Source organism: Ptychodera flava, chromosome 12, assembly GCF_041260155.1.
Source record: "Ptychodera flava strain L36383 chromosome 12, AS_Pfla_20210202, whole genome shotgun sequence".
Classification (NCBI taxonomy): Eukaryota; Metazoa; Hemichordata; class Enteropneusta; family Ptychoderidae; genus Ptychodera; species Ptychodera flava.
In genome coordinates, this window is record NC_091939.1 from 22,032,442 (window position 1) to 22,059,996 (window position 27,555).

At 37.9% G+C, this 27,555-nt stretch overlaps 2 protein-coding genes across 5 annotated transcripts in view; one reads left to right on the forward strand and one right to left on the reverse strand.

Annotated features, from left to right (window-relative positions):
* LOC139145395 (tetratricopeptide repeat protein 28-like) overlaps window positions 1-5,460 on the forward strand; it is a 90,742-nt gene extending 85,282 nt beyond the window's left edge. For all 4 annotated transcript variants that reach the window (XM_070716534.1, XM_070716535.1, XM_070716536.1 and 1 more), the window contains 4 exons: window positions 66-142; window positions 493-601; window positions 965-1,072; window positions 1,429-5,460. In XM_070716534.1, coding sequence (XP_070572635.1) covers window positions 66-142; window positions 493-601; window positions 965-1,072; window positions 1,429-3,614 — 2,480 coding nt within the window. In that variant the 3' untranslated portion in view covers window positions 3,615-5,460. The remainder of the gene's footprint in view (window positions 1-65; window positions 143-492; window positions 602-964; window positions 1,073-1,428) is intronic.
* Window positions 5,461-7,680: 2,220 nt separating this feature from the next.
* LOC139145396 (conditioned medium factor receptor 1-like) lies at window positions 7,681-27,278 on the reverse strand. The gene is made up of 9 exons (XM_070716538.1): window positions 26,960-27,278; window positions 22,199-22,420; window positions 15,737-15,873; window positions 15,071-15,342; window positions 13,079-13,258; window positions 11,390-11,479; window positions 10,682-10,826; window positions 10,134-10,210; window positions 7,681-9,289 (listed from the first exon to the last, which is right to left on the reverse strand). Exons 1-9 carry the CDS (start codon window positions 27,122-27,124, stop codon window positions 9,138-9,140), a joined length of 1,440 nt encoding a protein of 479 aa, XP_070572639.1. The 5' UTR covers window positions 27,125-27,278; the 3' UTR covers window positions 7,681-9,137.
* Between the last annotated feature and the right edge of the window lie 277 nt (window positions 27,279-27,555).

Sequence of the window (27,555 nt, forward strand, 5' to 3'; positions counted from 1 at the left end):
AGTCTATATGAAAAACTTATATTAAGAGATTATTGAACAATTTTTCTTGTTTGTTTTTATTGTAGGTTTATCAGGAGAGATGTTGCTTGGTCTGTCAAAGTTGCTTGGTTCATCAGATACAGCACACAGCATAATAAAACTGGTAAGAGACATACATATGATATGTTTCAGCTGCCTGCTAATCAGATAGAGATAGTCCAGCTCAATATATGAATTATAATCAATACACGTGATAACTTTGTGGGGGAAAAAGTCACTATTGTAAAAGTGAAAATAAAAAGTTAAAGATGTTCTACAACAAACCTCCCAAGCAAAAGATGTTTTTATTGAGGCAGGTAATGCACCACAGTAATTCACTGTATTGTAGCTGTTTACATAATGTGTGTGAAGACAACCAATGGTGGTTTTATTTCACACTCTGTGCAGACACATCTGTAAACCTCTAGAATAGTTCATCTAATCCTGAATGTACCGTATTTTATCCCATTTCAGCTGAAGCAAGCCATCTCCCGTTACAAGGACCGTGACGCTCCGCTGCAGGTTCCGCTCCATGTCAACCAGTGGAACTTCCCGGGATGCCATGAATTCCTGGCAGCTCTCGGTATGTCAAAACCAAATATCGTTTCTTGATGAGAACCGCTAACCTTCTTGTCAAGTGTTCAATTTGACTTTAGCCGTCCTGAATTTGGCGAAAGTCCGGCTGTGAACTTGACAAAGCTGAGTGCAGATGTGACGGTGACTTCCTGTACTCTTTGATTTTATTTTTTGCCAACACTTATTGACCATAAATTTACAATGTCAATATTATATCATCTGTAGATACAGGACAGTAAACCGCAATTGAAGTGTACGATCACAGCGTTTCATCATAATTTCTTGTAAAGCGCTGATAAATGTTATTGTCAGTAGGTGAGGCTACTGATTAGATTTACTGACAATCTTTTCTGGATGTGTTTTTAAACAGGCTTTGATGTGATCGACGTGCGGAAAGATGAAGTTCTGCTACACAGTGGCAAGCAAGCCAGCAAGAGAGTTCTGTACTTTGCATTGCAGTCACTGCTAGCTGTCTTTGGTGAGTAACATAGATCATCTTTACACTGATGTGCATCTAATGTGAATAAAAGCTGCAATGTGGAGTATTCCCAAGCCCAGTGAATGTAACCAGGTCAAGCAAGGTGTAAAGGAAAATTGTTTGTGCCAGAATAGATATTAGTAAGTGTTTCAGTGTATTTGGCACTATTAGACAACTGAGCAGGTAACTTTGGCGGTGTACACAAACAAGTAGATGCAGTGAAATGCTGTTTTTCTTTTACAAATTTTTATGTCACCAAACACCATGACTGTGCTGTTTCGTCATTGATACAAATATCATTTTCAGCAGGTTTCGCAATCATCACTGACAGTATGGTATTTTACACCTTACAACAGAACCGTCAGAGGCTTTCAAGACTTTGCCGCTAGAACCATCATCTTCCCTGGAAAGTCTTGCATCTTCTCAATCGGGTGGTGCTTCCTTGTCCGGAATCTCCATGTCGGCAACATCCCTGTCAGGTGTATCCGTCATATCCACCCACTCCCTCAAGGGTTCCCCGGCTGTGGACAGAAAAGACGGCGATACGACAAAGCCAAGGCGGGCATCTGGAGCATTCCCTGAAAGGTCTCCATACATGCCGACAGCTCATTCCACTCCATATGGAGTCTCCAGGGATGGATACTGTGCCCTCCATGGAAGATCAAGTGTGGGCGGCGGCCACCCCCTGGATGACCTCAAGATAACCTCCATATTTGCCAGGCCCTCATCCCAGGAGGGGAAGAGCGGAGGACTGAATGTGAGCAAGATAGTCCAACACGGATCTCACGAAAACTTGTTGGAGCAAACGCCATCGAGGAAGGTTATCACAGGAACTGTAAACCCAACGTTCCAGAATGAAGACGAAGAAGAGGACATCTTTGCCAACAGTCGCAGGATGCACGGACCAAAATCAAAGATAAGGACAACCAAAAAATCATATCCTTCCGTAAGTCCAGTGGAGGATCGTTCAAAATCAAGCCCCAGTGAGAAGCAGCAGGCAGCTGCGAAGCTCGGGGCCCTGGATGGGAGCAGGCCGAGTGCTTTTGTCAGACCTAGCACCAAATCTACATCTCCTGCTGCTGCCGCTGCCATCAGTCTGTCAGGCCCCGAGGCCATCGCCTTGAAAGTGCTGAGCGACACCAGCTCACACATGCAAGCGGTGGAGATGATGCAGAGGCAGGTGTCTCCGGGGGGCAGCCGGGTCATCACCGAGGAACCGGAGATCGAGGAGCTGGAGGAAGAGTGCGAAAACCAGGAAATTGCCACGAGTGTGGACAGACCACAGAAACCAAGTGTGCCAGTGAAACCTGAAGTAGCTCCAAAGGCGGACAGAGTCGGCAGTGAGAGTGTGGGAACGAAGCAACAGAAGAAACATCTGCTCCGGCAGGGAAATGTTGGTGAACGTGCTGGGGATACTCATGTAACCAGAGGCAGTCTCTCTGAGACTGCTGATGGGAGTGCCTTCAAGAGTGTAAAATCACCAAGAGGGAGTTCACACTCTGGGTTGACACCACCAGAGACGCCGCCTCCCAGGTACCAACCTCCCTCACCGAGTGCCGCCAGCACCAGCAGCAGCTCGTCGAAGAAAGTGCCACCACCCGTCAAGGCAAAGCCTTCAAAATCTGCTTACCAAGCAGCAAGGAAAGGGAAAGAGTCAACGCAGGCTGTGGTAGAGCCGAGCCAGCAATCAAGACCTGAGGTACCACGCCGTACAGACTCTCTCACGGCGTCAAAGCAAGCAGGAGACAGCAACAGAAGTCGCCCCAGTAGCGCATCGCCCAGCTCTACAGACGTCCAACATGTCAGTGCGATAAGGTCATCACCAAGTCAAAGGTCGTCCCCGAACCAGAGGTCTTCACCCAGCCAAGTGGATAATCTGAAAACTAGTCCCACTGCCAATCTGCCAGTAAGGACTCAACCGACAACAAGTGTCAGGCCCCAGACAAGGCAACAGCCGCCGAGCCCAAGGAATTATGTGTCACCGCCAGGTTACAAAGTTTTGCCAAAACAAGAGTCTGTGGTGAGAAGTCCAGTGAAGAGTGTAGACCAATACAGCAGTTACCTGAACCGACCAAGCAGTGTGGCCAGCACAACCAGCAGCCTGTACTCCTCAACTTCGTCAATCCCAAGTGTGATCCACTTTCCGGCCGGCAGAGGGCCCCAGTCCTCTGCCCCCCGAGGCAACCAGACAAATCACGGCCGCAATGACTCTTTTTCATCGCAGAGCAGCACGGGGTCAATGCACACGCCACGAAGCAGACAGCCAATCAGAGCAGACCTCCTTGAGGACGCCGCTTTCATAGTGGACTCAGGCGACTTGGAGCTAACACAGGAAACATCAGAATCCGGCAACACTGGGAAGTCACCACGTACTGCCATGAACAGCGGGGATACAAAGAGGACGTTGAACTATAAACACATGAACGGTGGGCCACACCTCACTAGGAATCACATCCCACCCAAGGACTCAGAGTCAACCAAGACCAACAAAGGAAGGAAACTTCTACCAGCTAATATCAACCTGCAGTCATCAAGCTGCTGATGCCTGTCCACCCCCACACTAGAGTGTCGTAGTCCATTATTTCTATGGACGGACTGATCTAAACTCAAGTATTAGGGGCCGTGGACATGTCTACTACATTGCAGTAACATTTACTCTAAGTAATCTGCCTTACAAAGTATGTAACATGGAAAATGAATATTTATATATGTAAATGTATATTTATATATCAATTGAATACATCGCTCTGTGGTTTTGTTTAATAGGAAGGGATCTACAGTGCGGTGTTTACACTTTTTTGGGGGAAAAGTGTTTCTGCCTAAGTATATGGATCAAATTGGTAGAAAATGAATTTATGACAGGAAAAACTCTGTACATTCAAAATCATACAGAATACATTTATAAGCAAAATATAAACAGAAGTTGTTTTTGTTTTCACCAAGTGCCCTGGAAAGATTTTCTGTCCGTTTCACTTCTGATAAAATGTACCACAGGTTGCGTTTTTTTTTTCTAGTAATATATCCATAATTATATATTTATAACATACAAAACCTTTACTGTGCAGATAAACATAAAGTGTCACAGATTACCCAAGAGGGAATAAATTGCATTGATTGAATGAACTTCAAATATGTTATCAAAAGGGATGTCTCTCCTCTCGGGTGATCTGTCCGGTATCATTTCCATAAATCTAACAATTTCTCGGATGTTGTATATTTTGCCTGTTGTACAACACCGGTATGCAGTTATTACTTAGAGAGAAATTTGCTAAAATTACAGTCATGCACTAATTTATTGTGAACTGCTTCACAATCATTGACCAAATTTATCCCAGTCTCAGCCTGTAACTCTGTGATTACCAGTATTTGTAGTATTGCAGGCAGTGCTTCACATTGTAAATAGTAAGTTTACATGTTTGTAAAGATGTATTTATTGAGAAGTTTTTTTTTAATCTGGTTTGTGCCATATGAGAACAAATATGCAATGCTTACAGAATCAAGCTGTGTCCAAAAAGGTGGCAGTTTGAGAAAAACAAAAGTGCACTTACTCATGCCTGTGATGGCAGTATTCGATTACGCTCTTTGAGAAGGGGCTCCCCACAGAAAAGCAAGGGGCACAAATATTTATTAAATTCAATGTGTTTTTTTTTGTGTTTTAATTTGTGTCAAGTAATATTTTGATTTTGACGTTGTGTTCCATATTATTAATTTGTAAACACGGTGTTGTGAAAGAATGGCCGATGTCTGTGTATGACCGGGGAAGTGTTCAAAAATTCCTGTATCTATGTTTGTTAATTTATCTGTTACCCAAATTTAATAACCATGTCTTGGCATTCTTCATCAGGAGTACTGATGGAAATGGATTATTTTTTACAGCTAAAAAAGAATTAAACAGAAAAATGAATTTTATATCAAATGATCAAGCAATCAATTAACATCATAACAGATGGATTTTTTTTTTTAAGTACAAAAGAAAATCAGACTCCATGCAAAACCAACACATGGTTGTATATTTTTGTAGCTACAGGGATGGCTCGTATTTCAGAGTGTGTGATGTTGAAAGAAAACAAATTATGTACATACTGTAATATTTTTAATCAATTTGTTTTCTTCTTTTATAAATCCTAACAACCCTTCATTGCTTCCAATGATAAATCAGTATTTTACATTGTAACAATACAGAAAAATGTATATATTTGGCCTGTTGGTCGATTTTCGGACCAGCATGAGGAATTTTTTTTTTCCCCCTGCTGACGTTATATTATTGCCATGGGAGCTATTTTATCACGCGGAAGAATATTTCATTGTGAAGGAAATAATGATGCTGTTATAACAAGTGTTTTATCTAGCTCTTTTAAATTAATAAAACAAGCAAGTAATTTACATGATGTTATGTGTTTGTTGTGGTTTAGTGTTTGTCCCCATTTGCTGATAAGCAGTAAAGAAATGGAAAAAAGTTGTGAAGTCCCACACGTTTGGTTTTGAGTAATATACGTTCAAAATGTTAAAAGCATCACTATTGTTCTTGGGATTAAACTTTGCAATTTCCACCGACAGATGGAATATATTAATCAATGATGTGATGATGTTGGATAATTATAGATTCTATCGTTCCTTTGGCAAATAAGTGAATGCAAATCCTAGTGTAAATTTATCAAACGTCCAAATAGTGACATTCCAGTAGAAAGTCAGAAATTATTTAAGTGCCGTTCCAAAATTGAATGGATATGAACATAGCAATGCAAAGTGCAAAAGTCATGTAGATTTTATAATTGAGTGTCATGATGAAAAATGATGTGTTCTCCTTATCATAATGATTGATCAAGAATTATCCCTCAGCAGCCATCATGGCATCTAGCACCTCCCCTCGCCATCCTCCGTCCCCCCGGCAATGTGTACTAAGTGTTGTACCTCACCTGGGTAGACTGTCATACATAGTGTGCATGTGAATGATCACCATGGCGATATGTATACACTTTCTTTTGGTAACAGTGTACACATTGTGTACATAGCTGCAGGATCACTCAAAGTATAACCACGTGAAGACTTCCATGACACACAGCACCAGAATCAGTGTTGCCCAATATTTGATTTTCTTGCTGTTATGATCAGTGCTGCAGGGTGTTATCACAAAGAAGGGTGATAAGGCCAAGAAAAATAAAAAGTTTGTTTCTCATCGGCGCGCGCATCAATTCACACCCACTGCATCAACCTTTTTTTCTGCTCATGAAATAAAAACAAAAATGCAAAAATACGCAACGATAGCACATAACACAGTGCTATATAAAACAACCGTAAACAAAATAACTGACACTAACATTCCATTCAGAACTGTACACATATGTCACTGTTATATTAAGCTGTCAAAACTCTGCATTGCTGCACTAAAAGTCAAACCACAGAACTGTTGCTATACAAAAATACTAAAGCAACACTACTGTGCATTTATCTCTGTGTGCATTCCTATTTTGTTTTCATGTTTTTGCGGCGTTCTTGTTGATTGAAGAATAAAAAAATCAAAGAGTTAAAAAAAAACCGCGTCACCGCAACATTTTTGAAATATGTCTTGGATGAGAAACAAACCTATTATTTTTCTTGGCCTAAGAGTTATTGATCCCATCCAACTGCCTCCAAAAAGTGCAATTAAGTCTATCAGTAACGATGAAGGATTAGGGAGTGCAAGTGAAACTCTTGTTTCTGTTTCTAATTTTCCATGATCCTGTACCACAGAGAGTTTTTCATACCTAGCTGTGTGTAAATTTGTTACTGTGAATTTAAATTACTCATGAGTAGGTTTGTCTCTCAAATCTAGGGACAACAGGTGTGTTTATTGTAAATTATCTGCAGGTGGTTGATAGGATGGCTACTTATTTATGAAAGACGCAGGGATATAATGCTGTCATCTGCTTCAAATCAAAGATGCTTTTATCCTCAAAAACCTTGAAGGGGATTAGCTTGACCGTAATCTTCAGTGAAATTTCTATGTACATAATCCGGCCTTGGCCTTTCAGTTGCAAGACTGAAATCTTGTTCCAATCTTGTGCTTGTGAATGGCCAATCAGAATGTGTATTTTATAAGCCAGCAACAACACTGAAGCAAACACTCCATAATCCATATGGGAAACGGCAGGTCATGTCGTAGAGGTTAGAATAACACCATGGAAACACACAGTGATATGATTAAGGGGTGTAAATAGGCTTAATGAATGCCACCGCTGAAAGGAGAATATCGTGATTTCATTCATACAGTGTGAAGATAGGTACGTGAAAGATATCCAAATATTGATGAAGAGATGACATGACATCCAAACTTTTAAATTTACTCAAATTATGATGAACAGACGAAGTTGGTCCTGCCACTGAGGGCGCCTGACTCTGGTGTATTTTATAAATTTGCATAAGTGGCGTAGTTCATCATATGAAGCTCCAGAGTATTGAAAAATAATTCAAAAAATTTCTTTAGAAGGAGCATAAATCTTTACAAAGGCTCTAATTTTCATCATGTTTTGAAAACATTTCAATTATAAAGTCTAGACGTTCACTTCAATGGTTTAATACATACATGTAAAATATTTTGTATCGTTACTGAGTAAACACAATGGAAATCTGACTTGTCATTAAAAAAGCTATTTATTATAAATGATCTTACAAATTTCCAATTCCACAGTCCTAAAATTGGGTATTTAATATAAAATGACACAAAGAATCTCTGTAAAGCATACAGAGGTGCTGTAGATAAATAGCTTTATAAAGTACAGATAATTCACTGTGTCCCGTCACCATGATTGATTGGATGTTAGTTGCACAGTAAGACTTCAGAAATCAAACAGAATGGAATTGTTATCACAGTCACTTCAATTCACGGTCACTGAAGCAAGTATGGTCCTGCCAGTAAATGAAAAGAACAGACTTGAAACTTTAGAGATTTACCTCAATGACAAAAGAGAGTTTCATGGAGATTGGCATCAGGCTTGCTCTGTTTAATGTAACAGCTACACTCATTGAACAAGATGATGGTATCGCAGAGAGATGTATGCAGCTACCATTGCACAGATTTAAGATTGAAAGTTGAAGACACTAACGTTTTTATTTCTTGTCCAGCAAGAAATGTAGCGACAAAGTATTAAAAAATTCAATGCTTTTGATTTTAACAACGTTTTTCTTTGTTCCAATTATTTCAAAAGACCTTTGAAAATTTGGTCTTAAATTCTTTTTGCTAATGTTTTACATAAAAGTTGGAAAAAGAATTTGCACAAAAGCTGTGACTGCATTGTTGGTTTTTTTTGTTTTTTTCTGAAGATGAAAATCAAAGATCGGCACTGTTGTAGACAAATCTCACGCCATATTGGCTAGCTTCAATGTGCCCAGAATAACAATCATTTCTGTTTACAGTTCTGAAATTTGATGGTTACCGTTTTGCTGACAAAATTATATGTTTCTAAAAGTATCAGCGATAAGAAAATGAGATAAACGAATGTAATTCTAAGTATACTGAAAAATATTTCAAAATCTGTCTATGGTTGGGAGTATTTATTAAACTGCCTGAGGCATTCCCATCGATAAAAATGCGTTGCCCACTTTGATTCCCCATGCAGTACATTCAAATGCTATTTCTGTAATGTGATTCCAGGCATTTTTCCAGGAAAGTGAGAGATTAAGGGAAAGCTGAGGGAATTCAATGCAGGTTCCCTGATCCATAATTAAACACAAAGGCACATATCCATTACTTGGGAGACATATTCTAACATCTGCATACAATTGACAGAAGCCAATCTTTTCAAGGTTTTTTTTGCACAGGGAACACTGTTGCTTTGAACGTTGTATGGGACAACTTTACATCAATATTTGTATCAAAATTTACAAACTCTGAATCACTTGTCTGCCAGGCAGAGCTTTAAAAAATTCTGTTCAACAACATCCCTAATTGAAAAAAATTAATGATAAAAATATGTAAAAATTGAAAGTGTGGCAGAAAAGTTTGAACAATAACATCCTCAGCAAATCTGAAAATGCTGCCCCATGAACGCAAGATTTCACAACAAATTACAACTTTTGAAGTAATTCTTTAATCTTGCTTGATCTTCATTCCCAGAAGTCTTTTCCCAATCAACTTAAAAAGTTCAAAGGTTATCACTATGACGAACTCGGGCTTCAACAGGTGCACCTTGGGAACTCGTCCTGTCATGATGTCTGCCCATCTAGCCAAGAACTTGTCACCTTGGAACGAAAAATTCAACTGTCAGTCTTTAAATTCATTTTTTGACACAACATAATATCAATAAAACTATTTATCAAATGTCGTGGTATAGCAATGCTAGTATACATGATAATTTTATGTAATAATAGCAAAAATGCCCTGAAAATCTTTAAAATAAGAAATATGAACAGTGTTACCAGCATTTCCTCTTACAGTTGAAACCATAGTCACTATACAGTCAGATCAATGTTAGTGTACATACTATATTCAGATGTTGAAATTCTTTCACTGATTACAAATTAAGAAATTATAATCTTGATTAGTAACAAGGAAAACTTGAAGACTTGAAGGAAAAAATTATGATGAACAGAGTTCAAGGCCAATGTGCAGTTTTGATTCTAGGGACAAGCAAATGATGTACAAATGCAAAAAAATTGAAGGACACTTTGTGATTGTGTAGAAAATATCAAAATTTGAAATTTCTGCAAAAATAACAAATATGGAAAATGATTGTATTATTTGGAATTTCAATTTCTGAAAACAGATTTAAGTGGATGACACCCTCAATTAATTGACGTACATGATGGTATTTATTCTCAAAGAATTAGGTTTCTCTTCTTCGTTATCGAGGCACACCCACGACAGAGGTAGCCAGCTGGTTGTTACCATGACAACCAAAGGTCAAAGCCCTGCCCTTGATTGAAATTTACTGGGGATCAAAATTTGCATGATGTCTGATATAACACCCGTCAGGAAGTTGATTTCTTTAATCTTCTGGAAATTTCACCTGCTTATATAGTATTCCAGTACTCGCATAAAAAAGGGATGGGAGAAAATGGATACAAAATACTATGTCAAACCCACCTTTCCTGGCAACGGCTGCAGTTGCGGCATCGAGGAGTATTGGAAAGCGATACAGCAGATTGCAAATGTGACATGACCTGTAAAAGGTTACCCCATAGGAATGTCATCAATAATGAAAAAAGAATGTTGCAAAAGATTTTGATAATTATCAGAGAGGGCGCAGCACCAACTGAAGGTCAAAACAATATGAATATATGAGACGACTTGTTGAAAATTCAGAATCTAATGCGTGGTTCCTGCATGATTGAATCTCTTGACATGGCCATTCAGCGTGGTTTCTTCAATGATGGAAAAAACCGATCATTTTTTGAAAGATAAGTCTTAGTTTCCATGACACAAATTGGTTTGCCCTGAAGTGAGAATTTAAGCATTTCGCCAAGATGAGATGATCAATTTTTCATGGTCTGCATGATCAATCAGCAAGATTGTTTTGAACGTGATGATCGTGTCGGGGGGTCACGTTACGCCACATGTGATGAAAATACACAGACACCACGCAAATCGCATCTAATAACCCAAAGCCAGCGAAAGCATGGCTCATCATTTACCAGTAAAAATCCGATCCAAACTCCTTCATCCATCTTTTATGGTAGATCTGCATCACTTGGCTGTCGTAGTTACCATGGACCAAGGCTGATGAGAGAAACCTGGCGGCAATACGCCCACCATCCATGGCATGGTGAATGCCCTCGCCTCGGAGAAATGAACAAAAAGTATCTTAACGACATCTCTTCATTATAGACTATTCATATTATAAACTATTCATGAAATTAAGACTGGTATTTGTGAGCACCTCTAAGAAGACAGATCAGTCCCAGAGAGTAAATGCTGATCTTTCATAATTTTGGTTTTTTCCTGTTTTTTCTGTCTCTTTCTGAGTGTTTGTGTCTCTCTCCCCATTATTATTCGATAAAAGTTGGTATGATTTGTCATTTAATATCAGTTTAAAATATGTCCATATATCAACTTTACATTCCTGTAGTACATTAACCTCAATCAGTTTTGTTATAAATTAATTGTCAGTGTTGTGAAACTTTGTACATGTTGAAGAACCATTAACAATGTTTGGAAATGTTGGTGAATTTTTCCATCGAAGGTCACATAATTCTCAGTTATTCTCACAGAACTCTACAAATCAACTCATGCATTAAATATTCATCAACCGTCATTGGTCAAAATTTGTCACAAGGTACAGACATAATCCCGAGACACCCCCCTCCCACCCACACAAATACACACACACAGACTCTGCTCACCTGTCATTGGGTCGATCATACCTGCTGCATCACCCACCAAAATAACGTGGTCACCGTAGGTAACTGGCTCTCCCCCGAATCTCAAGCTTGCTGTAAACATTGAGAAAGATGGAGCATTTTTAATATGATTATAATTGTCATCAACAAATGATGATTGTCCAATCAAGCATTTACAATTTGTAAGAAAATTGTCTGTCCTCTTCATTTTTTGTGACCATTTTTCAATGAAATGGTCATGCAGCCTTTCTTGGTGGGGAATAGTATTGTGGATGCGTCCTTCACACTATAATGCATAGTAAAAGGCAACTTCACTGTTGCTAGGTAACAACATCATGCAAAGTTGAGCTCATTAGTTCTCTCTCCCCTACAAACAACTTTAACATTCATCCACCCAGGAGCCATACATTGTGCATCTAGGTACGCCTGAATGATAATTTTGCAGAAGGTAAGGTCACCTGCATCAAAAAACCAGGATGCATCCTCTAGCAAGAAAGTGATAAAAAACATTGAATCTAAAAATAGCTTGAAGTGAGGTCTGCCTTAACAGATTTGGGGGGTAATAAAATATTTACAATGCCCATCTGATTGCCAATGCCCAATTCTAAGGTCGTTGAAGCATGATGGTTTCAAGAGCCCAAAACTTCTTTATGATAACATCGTGTACTGTGCTTGCCATGAGAAAAACTGTTTATACCGTGTGTTGTCAGAGGAATACAGTATGTGTGCAGAGACAATGATGACAATTTTCGAATTTTCTACCAGGTGTTTTGCAAAAAGCTAGGTTATCCTTGTTAATCAATATCATGTTCAACGTTATACCAATATTCATTATAAGGTCAAAGCCATAGCCATTGTCACAAATTATGCATTTATATAAGCTACCTCAGCTGCATGTTAACTTACCTGGAACATTCTAAATTATACACAGAAAACATGTACAACATATTGTTTACATTTGAACCAAATCTAAATACCCAGTATTTCATTGATGGAATTTAAAGATCACTTTTAGTCTGGTTGTTGAACTCGTGAGCCAGTTGTGATACATACCGTAATGAAATCAATACTCACTTATAAATTTGGGGGTTTTTTTCATAAAAGTGACGTACACGTAGAAAAACATTCAATTATGGTCAGCACTTCATTCACTTTAGAAAATATTTACATTCATGAAAACAGAGTTCAAGAGTTTGTTCAGATAGCTATATGTCCTTCAAAATTTACAGCAAAATCTCTATCAATTGTCATGACTGCAGAAAAAGAGTCAAATGAATAGAACTGACAATAAAATCATTACAAAACATAGTAGGGATTATATGCAGCTATATACACCAGTATAACAACTCTGTACGGCGGTTTTATAGCTCTTCCACAAAATGCAGCAGCCACCGACTGAAAAAGACAAATTTTATCAGACTTTGCTATGACATTCTTGGCTAAAACTTACTTGAAATTAATTCTAAAACCAATTATTGCAGAAGTAAAATATTACCATATTCATAAAATTATTTTTGTATGAGGGCAGTGGATAAAAACACCATTTTCCATTTCGGCATGAACACAACTTGAAAGTGATGGAGAAACATAAGGAATGATCTGGATGGCCACATTGTCTCTCCCTCATTGGCTGCATAAAATGTAACAGCCTCTGTGTGTCAGCCCCTCCAGCCAAGAACCCTCTCTTCTCACCTGCTTTCATTCTTTCAATTTTGAAATCCTTGCCCAGGGCTCTGCTGATATTGGGATCCTCTTTTTTAAGGTACTCGTGCCAGTGAGCTAGGTCATCATTGGTCACCTTGGGATTGCCGGGGATGATGTAAACACAGTAGTTGAGTTCGTCTCCTGGGTGACGGAAGAGAGCGGCATAGCCTACACGAAGAGGAAGACAAGATCTCATATCTAGCCATTGAAGTGTACGATGATCATAATTTGCCATGATATCATATTTCATAATCCGTTATGATTATATCATAATTCATAATTCACAATGGTGATATATTTCATATTCATAATTTACGATGATGATGTCATATTTCATAATTCACTATCAAATCTGACATCCGTTGATAGTTGCTTTGCATCCCGGCACAATGCCCTTCCATTAAAATCAAAATTACTCATAAATAACCGGTTACTTCCAGTGGCATTATGACAACAATATTTGTCTCAGAGTCATTCTCCTGATAAAAAACCATCCACAGGGGAGTGGGGTGAAAAACACTATATGATATGCACAAGATTATTTGTAGAAAAACAGTAAATACGGTACTACACTTACTTAATAAATTTATTTATTTTTTTATTTATGTTTGCTTGGTTGTTGGTTGATTTATATTTAATTTTGTTGGTTTTTATTATCTATCTCATTATTTATTTGTTTGTTTGTTTATTTGTCTGTTTGTTTACTTTACTGATCTGAAAGATACACTTGTTATTTGGTATACAATAGAATGGTCCCCAGAGTTCAATTCTGTTTTAAATGGCAAATCCAGAGGCTCTACCCAAATAAACTAAATCAGTGATTATAATCTCTCAGGTAAAACCAAATTCCTAACTCATTCTGGTTTGAAAGTTTGTGATTGGATTGTGACAGATTTTCTCTCTTTCCTTTCTTCTGATTTATTTAAGAAGGTAGAAGTTACAGTCGCAAACAAAGCATTAATCTTGTGCCTGCAAGCCAGTGTCTCATGAAAAATTGATAGGTACACTCAGTCAGTATGCCAGATAACAATGAAATATGAAATCGTAAATTCTACTGTTGCAGAATCGTCCGTCATGGGAGTCTGGAACAGGGTAAAATATGCGCCATTTATCATGGTGGAAATTTTAAATATTCAAACATCACTTGCAGACGTTTGGGTCGATGCTGTGTGTTTATTCAATGATGGTGTTAGAAATGTTCAAAATAACAATAGATTTGCGTTAAAAATTCAGAGGAGATGATGAGTCATATATGCTGAGTCAATGCCGATGTTCTTTGGAGTAGAACACGTTTCCGCTAAAAAGTCTCGGCAAGAAATCTCTTGAGATTTCGCTTCTGCGAAATGAGAAAAGGAAGTCTACCAAGCGAAGGCAGTCAATCTTGATCACAATCAGTGTGCCATTAACGCATATTTGATACGCAACCATCAGGCAGGAGTTTTCCCTGGTGTTAGGAAATTCTTCAGACTATAAATTATGTACTCAGGCAACTTAGAAATATCCATGACTGAGTTAACCAACCGAATTCAAATATGTTGTTTAGCTAAAGCAGGCACTTGTCGATCGTTATGGATTTTTTTTTAAAGAATCCATTTTTTTTAAAGTTTTACATCACATTGCAGTATAAAATTTTGGCAGGCAAGCTGATTTCCGGTAATGCGTTGTTTGGCGAACATACATGAATATTGAATATAACTACTATATGTGTAAGAGTTGCCAAAGTTTCATTTGGGGGACAGAAGGAGAAAATAGCATTAAAGTTTCTTGCAGTTCTGAACAATAAAATCAGGGTGGAGCTGCTTGATACAAGTTTTTACTGTTGGTGAAAATCTCAGTATTTGGTAAAAGTGTGGCTTACATATTCTGACAAAAAAGCTTTAGTGTTTGGTAAAATCTATCCTTGCTGTTTCTGTGTGTTGAAAACCTTCATAGCTACCATACAATCAGTTATCTCTACAGAATGGCCGGATCACAACTTACCTGGCAAAAGTCCCTTGTTATAGAAGATAACACCATCAGCTTTGAATTTGTGGGTTCCAGGCTCAACGTACGATCTGCTACAAGTGCCACCAGGTGGCGTCTTCACAAGCCCTAGACTCAGGCCAAGTTTGGATGGAGCGCCATCAGCACAAACCAAGACACGACATTTGAAGGTGCGGTCACTATCTTCCGAGTGAATGGTCCACAGTCCTTCGTTCTTGTCGAAAACTGCTTTGGATACACTGCAATTTTCCTGCAGATCAGCTCCTATTCTGTTAGTTTTCGGGGAACAGGCGCATTACTGGTAATATCATTATAAAACCTAAGTAACAAATTTTGGGGGGCCAACTCTGTACAAGATTTGGCACTGAAATTTATTTTCTTTAATGTGATATTTCAACATGAAAAGAAATCAATCGACCAGAAGCAAGAACGGATCAGAATCAACTGACATACAGTAAGCACTTGCTTTCACAATTTATAAAAATTCTAAAATCATGTGCTGTTTGATGAAAGTTACCTTTTAACTGCAGTTACCTTTCAAATGTCTAATATATAAAAACAGATTAAAGTTAAAGAAGCACCGAGAAAAATTCAAATATTAAAGATCAGCAAGGAGCAAGTATACAACTCTGCTGTGCCTCAACAGTACGTATCTTAATGTACCTTTTTGCTGCCATTGCTATGGCGTTATCCAGATGAATTCTCTTGCAGGCGATAGCAGCTGGAATTTCTCCCAACATTTCTTTACTGCGGCCGACATAACTCAGGCCACCAGGACTGCAGAGTCCACCGCTATCTGACTACAAATCACAGATAAGCCATGTTAAAAGAAATAATGCCATACATTTCAGATACATTCTTTAAATGTGAGAACTTTGATTCGCCCTGTAATCTGTATAACCATAAAACAGGTTGGGGAAAAAACATGTGTAGCCCTAAAACATGTATATTTATGAAACAGGTTTGATAAAAATGTAAATGTAGCCCTGGAACCTGCAAAAATACAAGAAAGTAATTAGATGCATTTTTGCTGTTATCTTCAATACTGGAGGGCTTGAAAACTGTAGCCAGGTAACAAGAAATTTTAATTTTACTGGCTGCTCCAAAAGTCAAATCACCAAAAATATCCCTGCTTTGGAGGGTCTACGCTGAAATTTCTCTTGCTCAAGGGCACTTCTTGTTCTTGAAGGGCCTCTCAGCAAGAGAGCTTCCAGTCTCAGCATGAGGGCCAAATTATCCATCTGCATGATAATTAACACATTATTACAAAGAAGCATTCAGATTAGAATAACGTGCCCCAAACCTAACAATATTTCAGAACCTTTGTAGTCAATTTAAGAATTTTCAGATATTTCTTGTGTAAGCTATGTACCAGCATATAATTGCCAATATCAAAAAATTTAAATAAAGTTTTTTTCAGTCAGTGGTGCCTAACTTTTTCTAGGAAGCACACTAACAAGCAGCTAACAGTATCAGAGAAGCTAAATTTTGTTCAGTCTATACTGGTCAAGCCTTAATTTACAATGTCTTTAGTCTGACAAGTCTTGGAAACAACTTAATTTGTAATGTCAGGGAGCAAACGACTCTGCTACACTTATTCAGTCCCCTGAGGAGTCAATTTTTTTCCATTATTGATAGAAGTATACTACTTTTCATAAATTAACTCCCAAGTACACTGAAGAAGTGTAAATATGTCTGCTATTTAAAGGGGTATTACCACAGTCCCCGGCCAATCTTGAAACACTTATTGTTTGAGGTATGAATTACCCCAACTGCACGGACAGAGGGCTTGATATTGATTAGTCTCTGAATTTGTCACCCCTATTTTCTCACGAGAAATGAATGAAAAACTTGGATGAATTGGTGATTCATAGTTTTAAAAATGTATTCTTCTATGTGCTAAGTCATAAATATCAGCTTTAAAATGGACAAACCTTTGAACACTCATCTCCCCATTTGATATCACATCTTTTATTTGTTGTTTACGATGGAAAAATTTGGTCACCCCTTTTCTTTGTTAATGTACGTGATAAAGTCAAGTAAAATGTCCTCCAGTTTTGCGATATTCTATGCCTGCAGCATGAAACATGAAAATGTTGTTATTCACCCGGTAAAAATAAAATGTAAATAAAATGCACATTGCCCGCTTGCCATGTCAGAAAGAAACCAACTGTGTTTCTAGACCAGTGATGGAGGCACTCGGGGATCAAAAATGAAAGATGTAAGCCCCACACTTTAGGAAGTCTCCAAAGAGGATCATTGAACACTGGAGACAAAGCAGCTTTCAAAACAAAAGTGGACAATACAAACATTACCAGGCCTAGCAAGATATCATATTATCAAAAGAATGGAAGACAATAAGAGTCACTTTTTCATGAGCATTCACATATATCTGGATAAATCTTTATCGTAAAAAAATGATAAATCCATAAAAAAATTAGATGAATCATCATATATAGATAATGGGTGAATCTTCAATGCTCAGCCAGGAATGAAGATATTAGCTAAGGGTTTTTTTAAGATTAATGACAGGGAATCTTCTTTTCTATTTATCAGAGTTGGTACAGCTTCTCTCGTTTCATCCCCTGAAGTAGCGATTCTATTTCATGTATTACACGAAAATCGCATGCCTAAAGTCATTTCAAAGACAATTCCAGGAATTCCTTTTCAAGCTGAGAAGCAAAGAGCATAATCCCGGCCGACATTTTGCAAAATGTGCAGAAAAAGAAAATCCGGTAATGTTCTTTTCTCTTTGGGTAATCTTGCCTCGGCAATAAAATTTGGAAAGTTTTGCCAATACTCTGATGCAGTGGACTCAATGCCATTTTTACACTGGGAGAAAAATGCTCAAAATGATGATAAAACTAGAAAATCACTGATGACTAAACTTCATCATGATGCTCTGCACTGACACCTCAGAAAGAAGATTCAGATGAGATGCATCTTGTCTCCTAGCAACTAGGATCACACTTGACTTTCAAATTGATATTTTGAGGTAAAGAAATACAGATACAAATACAATGTGTAATTTTGACCATAGAACACAATTTTTGTGTATTAGCAACAGTGTGATGTACTGTATGTCTTTTCCTTACAGAAACTAAAAACCCTCTCTTTTCATGGCAGAAAAGAGATTATGAAATCTCCCACTGTATGGCCAGTTTTAGAGCCATAGTCATGTTAGTAAGTGACAACTCTGTATCTGATGATCATTACAAGAGCTACTTAGGGAGCCGTCATTATTTATGGCTTGGGGGGGTCGCAGGAATCTGAGGGGGGGGGGTCACTCAAAAAATCGAAAGCTACAAGGGGGGGGGTTGCTCAAAAGTGGAGAACAAGAAGGGGGGGCTACTCAATTTTGTTGATATGTACTGAAGCATTCAGTGAAGTTATGAATCAATACAACAATAATAGTAAAGAACAGCAATATGTATGCTTGAGATATGTATGTTCATACCCGGTATATGTAAACACACACACACACACACACACACACACACACATATATATATAATATATATATATTTATATGACTGTGTGTGTGTGTGTGTGTGTGTGTGTGTGTGTGTGTGTGTGTTTTTCACGTTATTATGATCTTCAGATGAGAATGATCAGCTATTTGACCTGGCAAGCCTTATGTTAGAGGCTAGTACTGTGCACATTTTTCAGTATTTCCTGATTAAAGATTGATATATTTACCTGATCATTCATGAGAAACATCTGCTTTCTATATTATACATTGTATACAGGTTAGGTTATGTAGGTTACCAATAGGGGAAAATGTGTAAAGCAAGCTAATTCTGATTCTATAAAGTTTAAAGCCAGTGGAATGCCTTGACAACAAACCAATCTTTTATTGCAGGAAAATAATAATAAATAATAAATGTGAATAAATTTATGTATGTCTGTCGGTATTTTTTCATTTTCAAAAAATGTAATCTTCATTGAAATCAGTGAACTGGAATATAAGTTTTGGAATACTGTCTCAGATTTCTGTTCCTTTGAGTTTTTTATACAAAAAAAATCTGAAAAAAATACTCCCCAAGTGCCACCAAATAACACCATTTTAATCTCTATATTTCAAAAGCTCCAAAGGCAGGAGGGGAGACACCCCCATCCTGACCTCCCCCTGCGACCGCGAAATTTCGCACCACATCTTCGCCCTCTTGTAAAAAAATCCTACGGAGAACAATGCATGTCATCAGAGCACTGGATACAGACCTGTACATCAGCCCCTGTCACAACAATGGAACCTCTTTCCAACACAGACCTGACCACAGGGTTTAATCAGGGTCTGTACAGGGTCTGTCGCAGCAGCAATCCATTTTACTGTATAGATATTTAACTTTCCCAATTTTTTCTTTTTTTTTGGGTGGGGGGTCACTCAAAATTTCTGTAGCAGAGAGGGGGGTTACTCAAACATGTCATGGTTGGCAGGGGGGGGGGTTACTCGAAATTTTGGAGTTTCTAAAGCAATTCCTCCGACCCCCCAGGCCGTAAATAATGACGGTTCCCTTAAGGACAATTGCTGACGTTTATTAAAGCACATGATTGTTGCCTTTGTCAATTAAAGCAAAAGACCTCCCCAGTCGAAGAGACAGACATTAATTTTAGAAAATTAGTGTGAATCCGCATGGGGTGGAGTGTTGTGTCTTACAATGCTAATTACCTTATTATAAAAATTCAACATGCGCATAATTTAGCTGCATGTCTCATTTCAAAATTGAAGAAAACAGATTTTATTCAACCAGTACTATGTAGATTTCACTTGCTATACCTATTTCTAGTGAACAGACTATAAATTTTGTGCTTGACATACAAGGCTTTGAACAACTTGGCACCAGGATACATAAAGGAGCTCCTACACACTCATAATCTAGGGCGCACTCTTTGGTCGAGTGTTGAGGGTGCAGCAATCAATTTACACCGGCCTAGCGCTTAATATACCATGTTTTAGGGTGATTCATTTTCTCTGTGTGCTTCACCGTTGTGGAAAGGGCTGTCAACTAAATTCTGATATGCTGTTAATTTCAATGTTTTATAAGTTTCATTTAAACATATCCCCTCGAGAAAAACTCTTGAGGGTCTATGATTTAAAATTGAACTTTTTATAGAGTGTTACTTGAGTGATTTTTAACCATATTCCTCTACTCTATTTGTATAACTGCAGTGTATAAGGTGCCTAGAGATGTCTTTTAACATGGAAGAAATATATATTATTATTATAATTAATAATTAACCCCACTTGTCAATGCAGTGGACTCATCTCTCCAAAATAAGGAAGCATGCACTTTGCTGTAGTGTGTATTTGCATGAGTTATCCCTTAATTTCACCGCCATGGTCCAATTCTACTCATTCTGTGGTAGAGTTGGACCTGAACATTGTAAAATATGGGATGTAAGGTTTATTTGTATGCATGTAAATATTTGACACAGACAACTGCATAGCAGCTGTTAAATTTGTTTGTGTGTAGCCTGTATGTATGTATGTGTGTATGCATATAAAGCGTGAACATCCATTTAGACAGTGCAGTGGAAGTGTATATCTGTCTATGGTACATCTTATTTTGACATGTACTTCTGCCTACATAACAATGGGTAAGTAGTAATTTGTTTTGGCATGGAGTCAGTCTCAACACAAATTCAGTCCATCAAACTTTTGATCAGACTGTGTAACCAGAGATCTCTGTATCTCTGAGTGCTGCACTGTCTTTTCTTTTGTTAAAGCGAACCAGTTGCTTGGTAATGCGACACTTCTGTTGTCTAGTTCACAGCAATATCACTGTAATTCTATTTCAGAATTTCCTTCCAACCCTTTTAAAAACTAAATTTGAGGGAAACGCAATAATAGAGTTTCAGAAAATTTTTATGTGTAATACAATTGCAAGCGATATGACTCCCTGAGAACAGTTATTTTGAATAAACGGTTGCGAATACACAAGTGATGGCAGCAATGACGTTTGATTATATCGATAATACTGTTTTTATATAGTAAAACCTTAGGGTATTTCTGGTCGATTTCCCCACGGCACATAAAATTATTTAATCTCGCAAAACATGTTACACAGAATGTGATACTAATGTCAACATAGTTTAGGAATGTTGGCTGCCTATGAAAACCTACCTAGGTGTAAATTGGAGGACAGTCAGTCATAATGTGCAGAGCAATTCTTTTGAGACACTCTATCATCACTACGAAGATGTGACAAAATTTTGCCTGAGGAACAATCAACTGTAGTTTTTGGCTTGGAATCATACACAATACTGTAAATATCTGGCATTCCATGCTTAAAGATAGGCATATAGAAATGTTCACCAAAATTGGCACAATTTTAAAACACAGATTTGAAAAACAAAGTAAATAATACATCATTATGAAAACCTGTCCAGGAATCCGATTGCTACTCTATTTACAAAGTAATTCATGATTTTAATAAACTGTTACCATAATGGTTTTTATGTGTGTAGAATGTATTTACAGGCTTGTAAATGAAGCCATGTGACCTGTTTTGACCAATGAAAGGAGTTGCTAAAATGTACCAATCTGTATCCGCGCTACGTCACCCATTTTTCCTTTTCTTATATCCAAATTCAGTTATTTTCCATTTCTGAACTGCATATTCATCCTGTATTAACCCTTTGACTGCTGTAAGTTTTCCCATCAAAATTTTAGTGCAACATTTTAACATTTTTTATGAATTTTTCTGTAATTTTTTTGATTATTTTGGACCAAACGGACATTACATTTCATTGGCAACAGGTTTTCATCAAACTTTTGGCAAAAATCTGAAAAAATTTGACTGGGGTACATTTTATAAAGGCTACAAAAGTTTACTTTGGCGCTCAAAGGGTTAACCTGGCGCTTGGCTTTCATTGGTAGCGTATCAACTACATTAAGCTCTGCTGTCAACAAACACCTGTTGATTGTCTTATCTGTGGATGCAATTAGTTGGATAAATTTCTGTGGATTAGTTAGTGATAAAAATCCAAGTGTAAGGTTGACAACAATATAATACACTGTACAAACAGTGTGACAAGGTTAGGGAAAGATTGCACCATTTGAGCTAGTCCCTGTGTACAGCACAACATTTGGGCTACTCCCTGTGAACAGCAGAGGATACTCACAACATGTGCTTTCTTTTCTTTGATGAGCTGATCATAGACTCCCATATCCATTAAAATTTCAATGGCTGTCTTGCAGACAGCGTCTCCACAGTATTTGTCACGGGGGAACTTCTTCTTCTCCAGCAGCAGACAGTTCCAGCCTGCCTTGGCCAGGTAGAAAGCAGTAGTGGCACCCCCTGGACCGGCTCCAACCACGCCTACATGGTAGAAGTCCTTTTTCTCCTGTGCATCATCATGTGACAAAATCAAAGAAAAAAGAAATTTTGAGAAAAATCAAAATTTACAAGGATCAAACTGAAGTGTATCAATATTCAACACCATGCATAAGTTGTGTTCATTTATCAGTAATATCAACTATCAAAAGTGGAGGAGATCATGTATTGACCTGATATTCTCATAGAAAAAATAATACTAAGATTCTTTTGGTATAGAAACATTTTAAAAACAAAACTATATGTATTCAGGTATTTCTATATTTGTGTCTTTATTTATAAATTTATTTGTTTCTTGATTTATTACTTACATATTTTTTTCATTTCCAGATTAATTCAATAGCTATTTTCCAAGTTCACTTCTTAGTTTGAAATTGTTCACTATAAATTGACTCATTTGTTTTGGCTATCTATTCATTAAACATTTTCGCTATCAAATTAATCGTTAAGCATTATTAGTGGTAGATTATTCATTCATTTATTTATTTATTTATTTATTTATCTATTTATTTACCTATTTTCAATTTATCAATCAAGTTTAATATTGCACTCATTTTTAAAAATTAACCATTATACATTTATTAGTAATAAATTTTATATATTTATTTATTCATTTATTTATTTATTTATTGTCTATCTGTCCATCTATCTCCCCATTATCACTATTAAGAGTTACTGCTTGCTGCTTTCACATAAAATAACCAAAGTAATATTTCAATAATAGACGTAGAATTTTATGGTACTAGTAACACCCTCTGGCAAAGACGTCAAACCACGGTAATTCAGAACAGACTAGTAAGCCACAGGGCAATTTACCCAATCAAAAAGACAATATTTCACCACTTCCTAGTAACATATTTGCAAATGAGAAAAGACGCTTATTTAATATCATGGACAACCCAATGCCCCTCTTTTTCTACAGGACTTTCAGATGTAAACAACAGAGACGATGAAATGTCTAAAGAAAGGGAATTACATGCTTGCTGTTAACACATTAGCTCAGCTGTGCACCCCACAGCAACTAATATTAATAGCGATTAATGATGAAATTCATCAAAGCTACATGGCAGGTTACGAGTGTTTGCCATATTTAAGAAAGGCCCTTTGACATGTAAATTTCTTGTACTCTGTCATTAACAACCCTTAGGTAAAAAAGCCGATGTAAATTTCACTCCCTAACTTATGACTCATAAACTACAAAGTGATTATGCAATTAGAAAAATATGCAAATATTTTTGTAACAGATTCAAGGAAGTATGAAATGCTACTCAATGATAAAAATCATTTCCTCTGGAATAACATCAAGTTATTCCTTTACATTGCAAACTAAATTGTCTCGTTCATGCATAATTTGAGTTATGTTTATTTGGAGCTAGGCATGCAGGTCAAAAAAACGTATCTTTTTTTTTTTGGGGGGGGGGGGCAGAACCCTTCAACTTCCTGGAGATTTCACATACCATTGGCCCTGGTCAATTTTTCTACTAACATATATGAGGCAGTTTTTACAAGGGATGTGGGGAGAGAGAATTCATGACAGCTAAATTTGCTGAAATCAGCAATTTTTCAGTTTTTGCAATATATTTGTTACATTGCATATTGTGTGTTGAAGGGTGTCTACTCTATTGGACACACCATGGGTGGCTGGGTAAGGCCATTTAAAGAAAATTCCTTGTTTGCCGTCCTTGGATTTATGAAAAACCTACCAGCCATCCGGGGAAAAAAACAAACACAATATTAACATAAGCTCATTTTTAATTTCGTTTCCTCTGGACGAATATTTTCATTTGTAATAGTGTTAACATTGTTTGTTTTCTTAATTTTGTTTGAAAACCTACTCGCAAATGGACGGCACGCAAAGAATTTTATTTAAAGCGCTAGGAACTCTGTTGTGTCAGTAAGCGATTTTCTGATTATGATACTGTGGACGAGAAGAAAACCCTCATGGCATTCAGATATGATTTTATTGATAATATGAATATTTCATAATATTCATATTTGCAATAGGATTCTTAATAAGTCTCTAAAGATGAAATACGCCTTATGTCACTGTGTTTGTGAATTTTTGAACAGCATTTTCCTGATAACAAGTCTCTTGTGAGGTTGAACATGTTCTTATGAAATCCATGAACCGGGTATGCCAGAAACAACCAGACGATAAAGATGACAAATGACTTCACTTAGGCAAAAAAATGGGAAAGGGTTTTGTTTTCACTCCTATAGTACACTATCTAGACCAGCCAAGCCTCTCTTTTCTTTCTTTCACGGTTTGCTCAAAAAATTTAAAGGGAGGCTGTCATCGAAACTCTGCTCAATGGTTGCCAAGGACCCCTACAACCGATGCAGTTTCTAGGGTATGTTGGCGATTGATGAAAGTTAACACATGTTTGTAAATGTTTTAAATGTTGAAGCTATGTTTGCATGATGCATCTAGATATCATGCATGAAATATACATTGTTTGTAAACAAGAAAGTCGCACACCCGCAGTTCAGACGACTGTCTCCGTTTAAATGACAGTGAGCTACACGCAACAGAAATGAGAGATAATACACGCCTCGAAGTTGAAAGACGTAAACTTTCACCCAAACTTTAAAGGTATACAGTCACCTGTTATCTACATATGCCCTTATATGGTCAAAGGGGCGTTCCTTGGTATTCAAAATGCCCATGTGATGGCGCTGTTTTTAAAAAGTGGCCACCCACTTAAAATCTGTGATTGGTTAGATTTTCTCTTTCCATGGTAATTGTGGCAAAATTGAAACAGGTGACAGTATACCTTTCAGGTAGAATGTAGTGGGGACAGACAAAAGTTTGGGCCGATGCCTTGAGATGATCACCCTCCCTTTACGTAAAGTACTTTATTTGCACATGGAATCTGCTATGATACCGCCCTTGGGCCTTGGGCCTTGTAAATTAAAGTGTCGTGCCATGGAGCTACTGATCCTATCTCGTCACGAATCAATTCATCTACAGAAACAGGATGCATCAATCAGGGGTGCTGCTTGACTAAACATATTGAAAGCGCTGTTAAATTTCAGTCATATTGACTCAAGATCTGCTGCGTTTGGAATTATTCTACATACGTTTGGATTTTTTTCTAAATCACTCTAAACGTATTCAAATAAAAAACCCTTAGGCTTTATTCTAAATAAGAAATCATAATCAACTGACTTCGTTTCGACATCATACATGGCTTTTTATCGGCAAGCGCAAGCCAGCGCAGTATAGGTTGTAGATGACAACCCCCTCACATCCTCGGCCACCCCCAAAAAATAAAGGTGCAGTCCTACGGGGTAGCTCCATTTCACGAGGGGCTTGTCAGCACATTCAGTAAATTTTTGATCGGATTCGAACTCACAATGTACGGCACCCAGTCATCTAGAGAAGACATCACAGTCAAAACCGTCCGGCCAAATCCCCACCCTTTTTTTATATCCACCTTTTTTTTCTGGACAGACTGAAACACAACAACTGTGAATCGAACTTACGGATGGACCTCCGACGCTACCTAAAGATAATTTATAAAATCTCAACTGGCATTGGCAAATGAGTACCGGTATATACAAAATTTAATTTCTTTATATGTAATAAATAATACCCGGTTTAACAATCCTTCTGCCGTGACTTGGGAAGTCAACAATTTACGGTTGATGAAAACGGAAGTCAAAACTTAATATAAATCGGAAAATTAATATTTAGCGACCCTAAATTAAACCTTCCACATTGATTGATACAAATCTCGTACGTTGAGACTCATCCTCATGCACAGAACACAGGCGTTATGTGGACCGGGTAGTTTGTAAAAGTGTAGTTTATGCTGTGAGTTAATAATGCTACGTTCCGACGTTATGATACGTAAAGGCTACGTATCATAACGTCGGAACGTAGAATAAACTCACAGCATAAATAAACTACACTTTTACAAACTACCCGGTCCACATAACGCCTGTGACACAGAACTGGTTTAGAGGACACCGGGACATTGGACTCTGAACCAAGAGATAACTCGGGTCATCTCAGCAAACTTTAGCTAACTCGATGGACCATTAACCCGCAAAATAGCTAAACCGGAATTGCAACGTTAACAACGTTTCCAGTTTTCCATAGCTATATCGAATGGACATCAATATTAACTTTGACAATATTCCGACATGTCGGTCAATGGCAGCACCAGAAGTGCACATTAATTGCCAAGAGAGAAGAGTGGTCATTGAGTCACACACTGTTACGGAGCCAAAAATATTTTCAGAACCGTTTTCCGTCGACTTCAATGAACAAGTATGGCTTGAAATTGCCATTAAATGAAACACAGTACAGTTTTACTGTATTTGCATTTTAAGGTTTCGAGCAGTCTACTTTGTCGGTAAATGGCAGATGATGGACCTGTCTCTGAACCTAACAGGCTTTATTGTATTGTACCTTACGGAATACGTATATACACGGATCTTAGTTGGAAACACATTAGTAAAAATGATTTTGCTTTGTCTTCCCGAGCTAGATTCTTTCAACCCCACAGTCAAAGATCTATAAACTTATCTACGTCCAACTTACCTTTGTTGCATCGGAAGGGTATTTTCGGGGAAAATTGTCAATATGTGGGTTGAGAAGCGTCCTGAATACATTTGCGATTGCAATCAACGCGATGATTACAACAACTGCCGCGATAAACTGGTTTTCTTCAATCAATGCCGCGAGAGAACCAGCTAGAGTCGCCATGGCGAAGGCTTTTGGCTAGTATCTAATACTGATGATAACGTGCCACCTATGGGCGCAAGCGTCAGAAGGAAGAACCGGACCCTCCAGCCGCAAATACATGTATCGCTCACCAGCCGCACAATGCATCGACACTGCTGAACAGCTGTCGACCTTTGAACTTGGAGACCTTTGCACTCGACCTATACAGGTAGAAAAGCATCTTCGAGCTTCGCTTGCCCAAGGTCTCTTGTCCGGGCCGCTGCACTGTGAAGTAACGGACCCGTGCGAGCGGTTTGTCAAAATGTGGAGAGAAAGAAGGGGGTTATTCAATTTTCGGTGCAAAATGAATTGAAACACATCTCAGAGTGCACCATTTCACACATCAGTTTCTCAAAATGTTCAATGAGAGAGGGGGACACCCACCTCTAGCGCCTTCCCCCTTGAATTGTTCT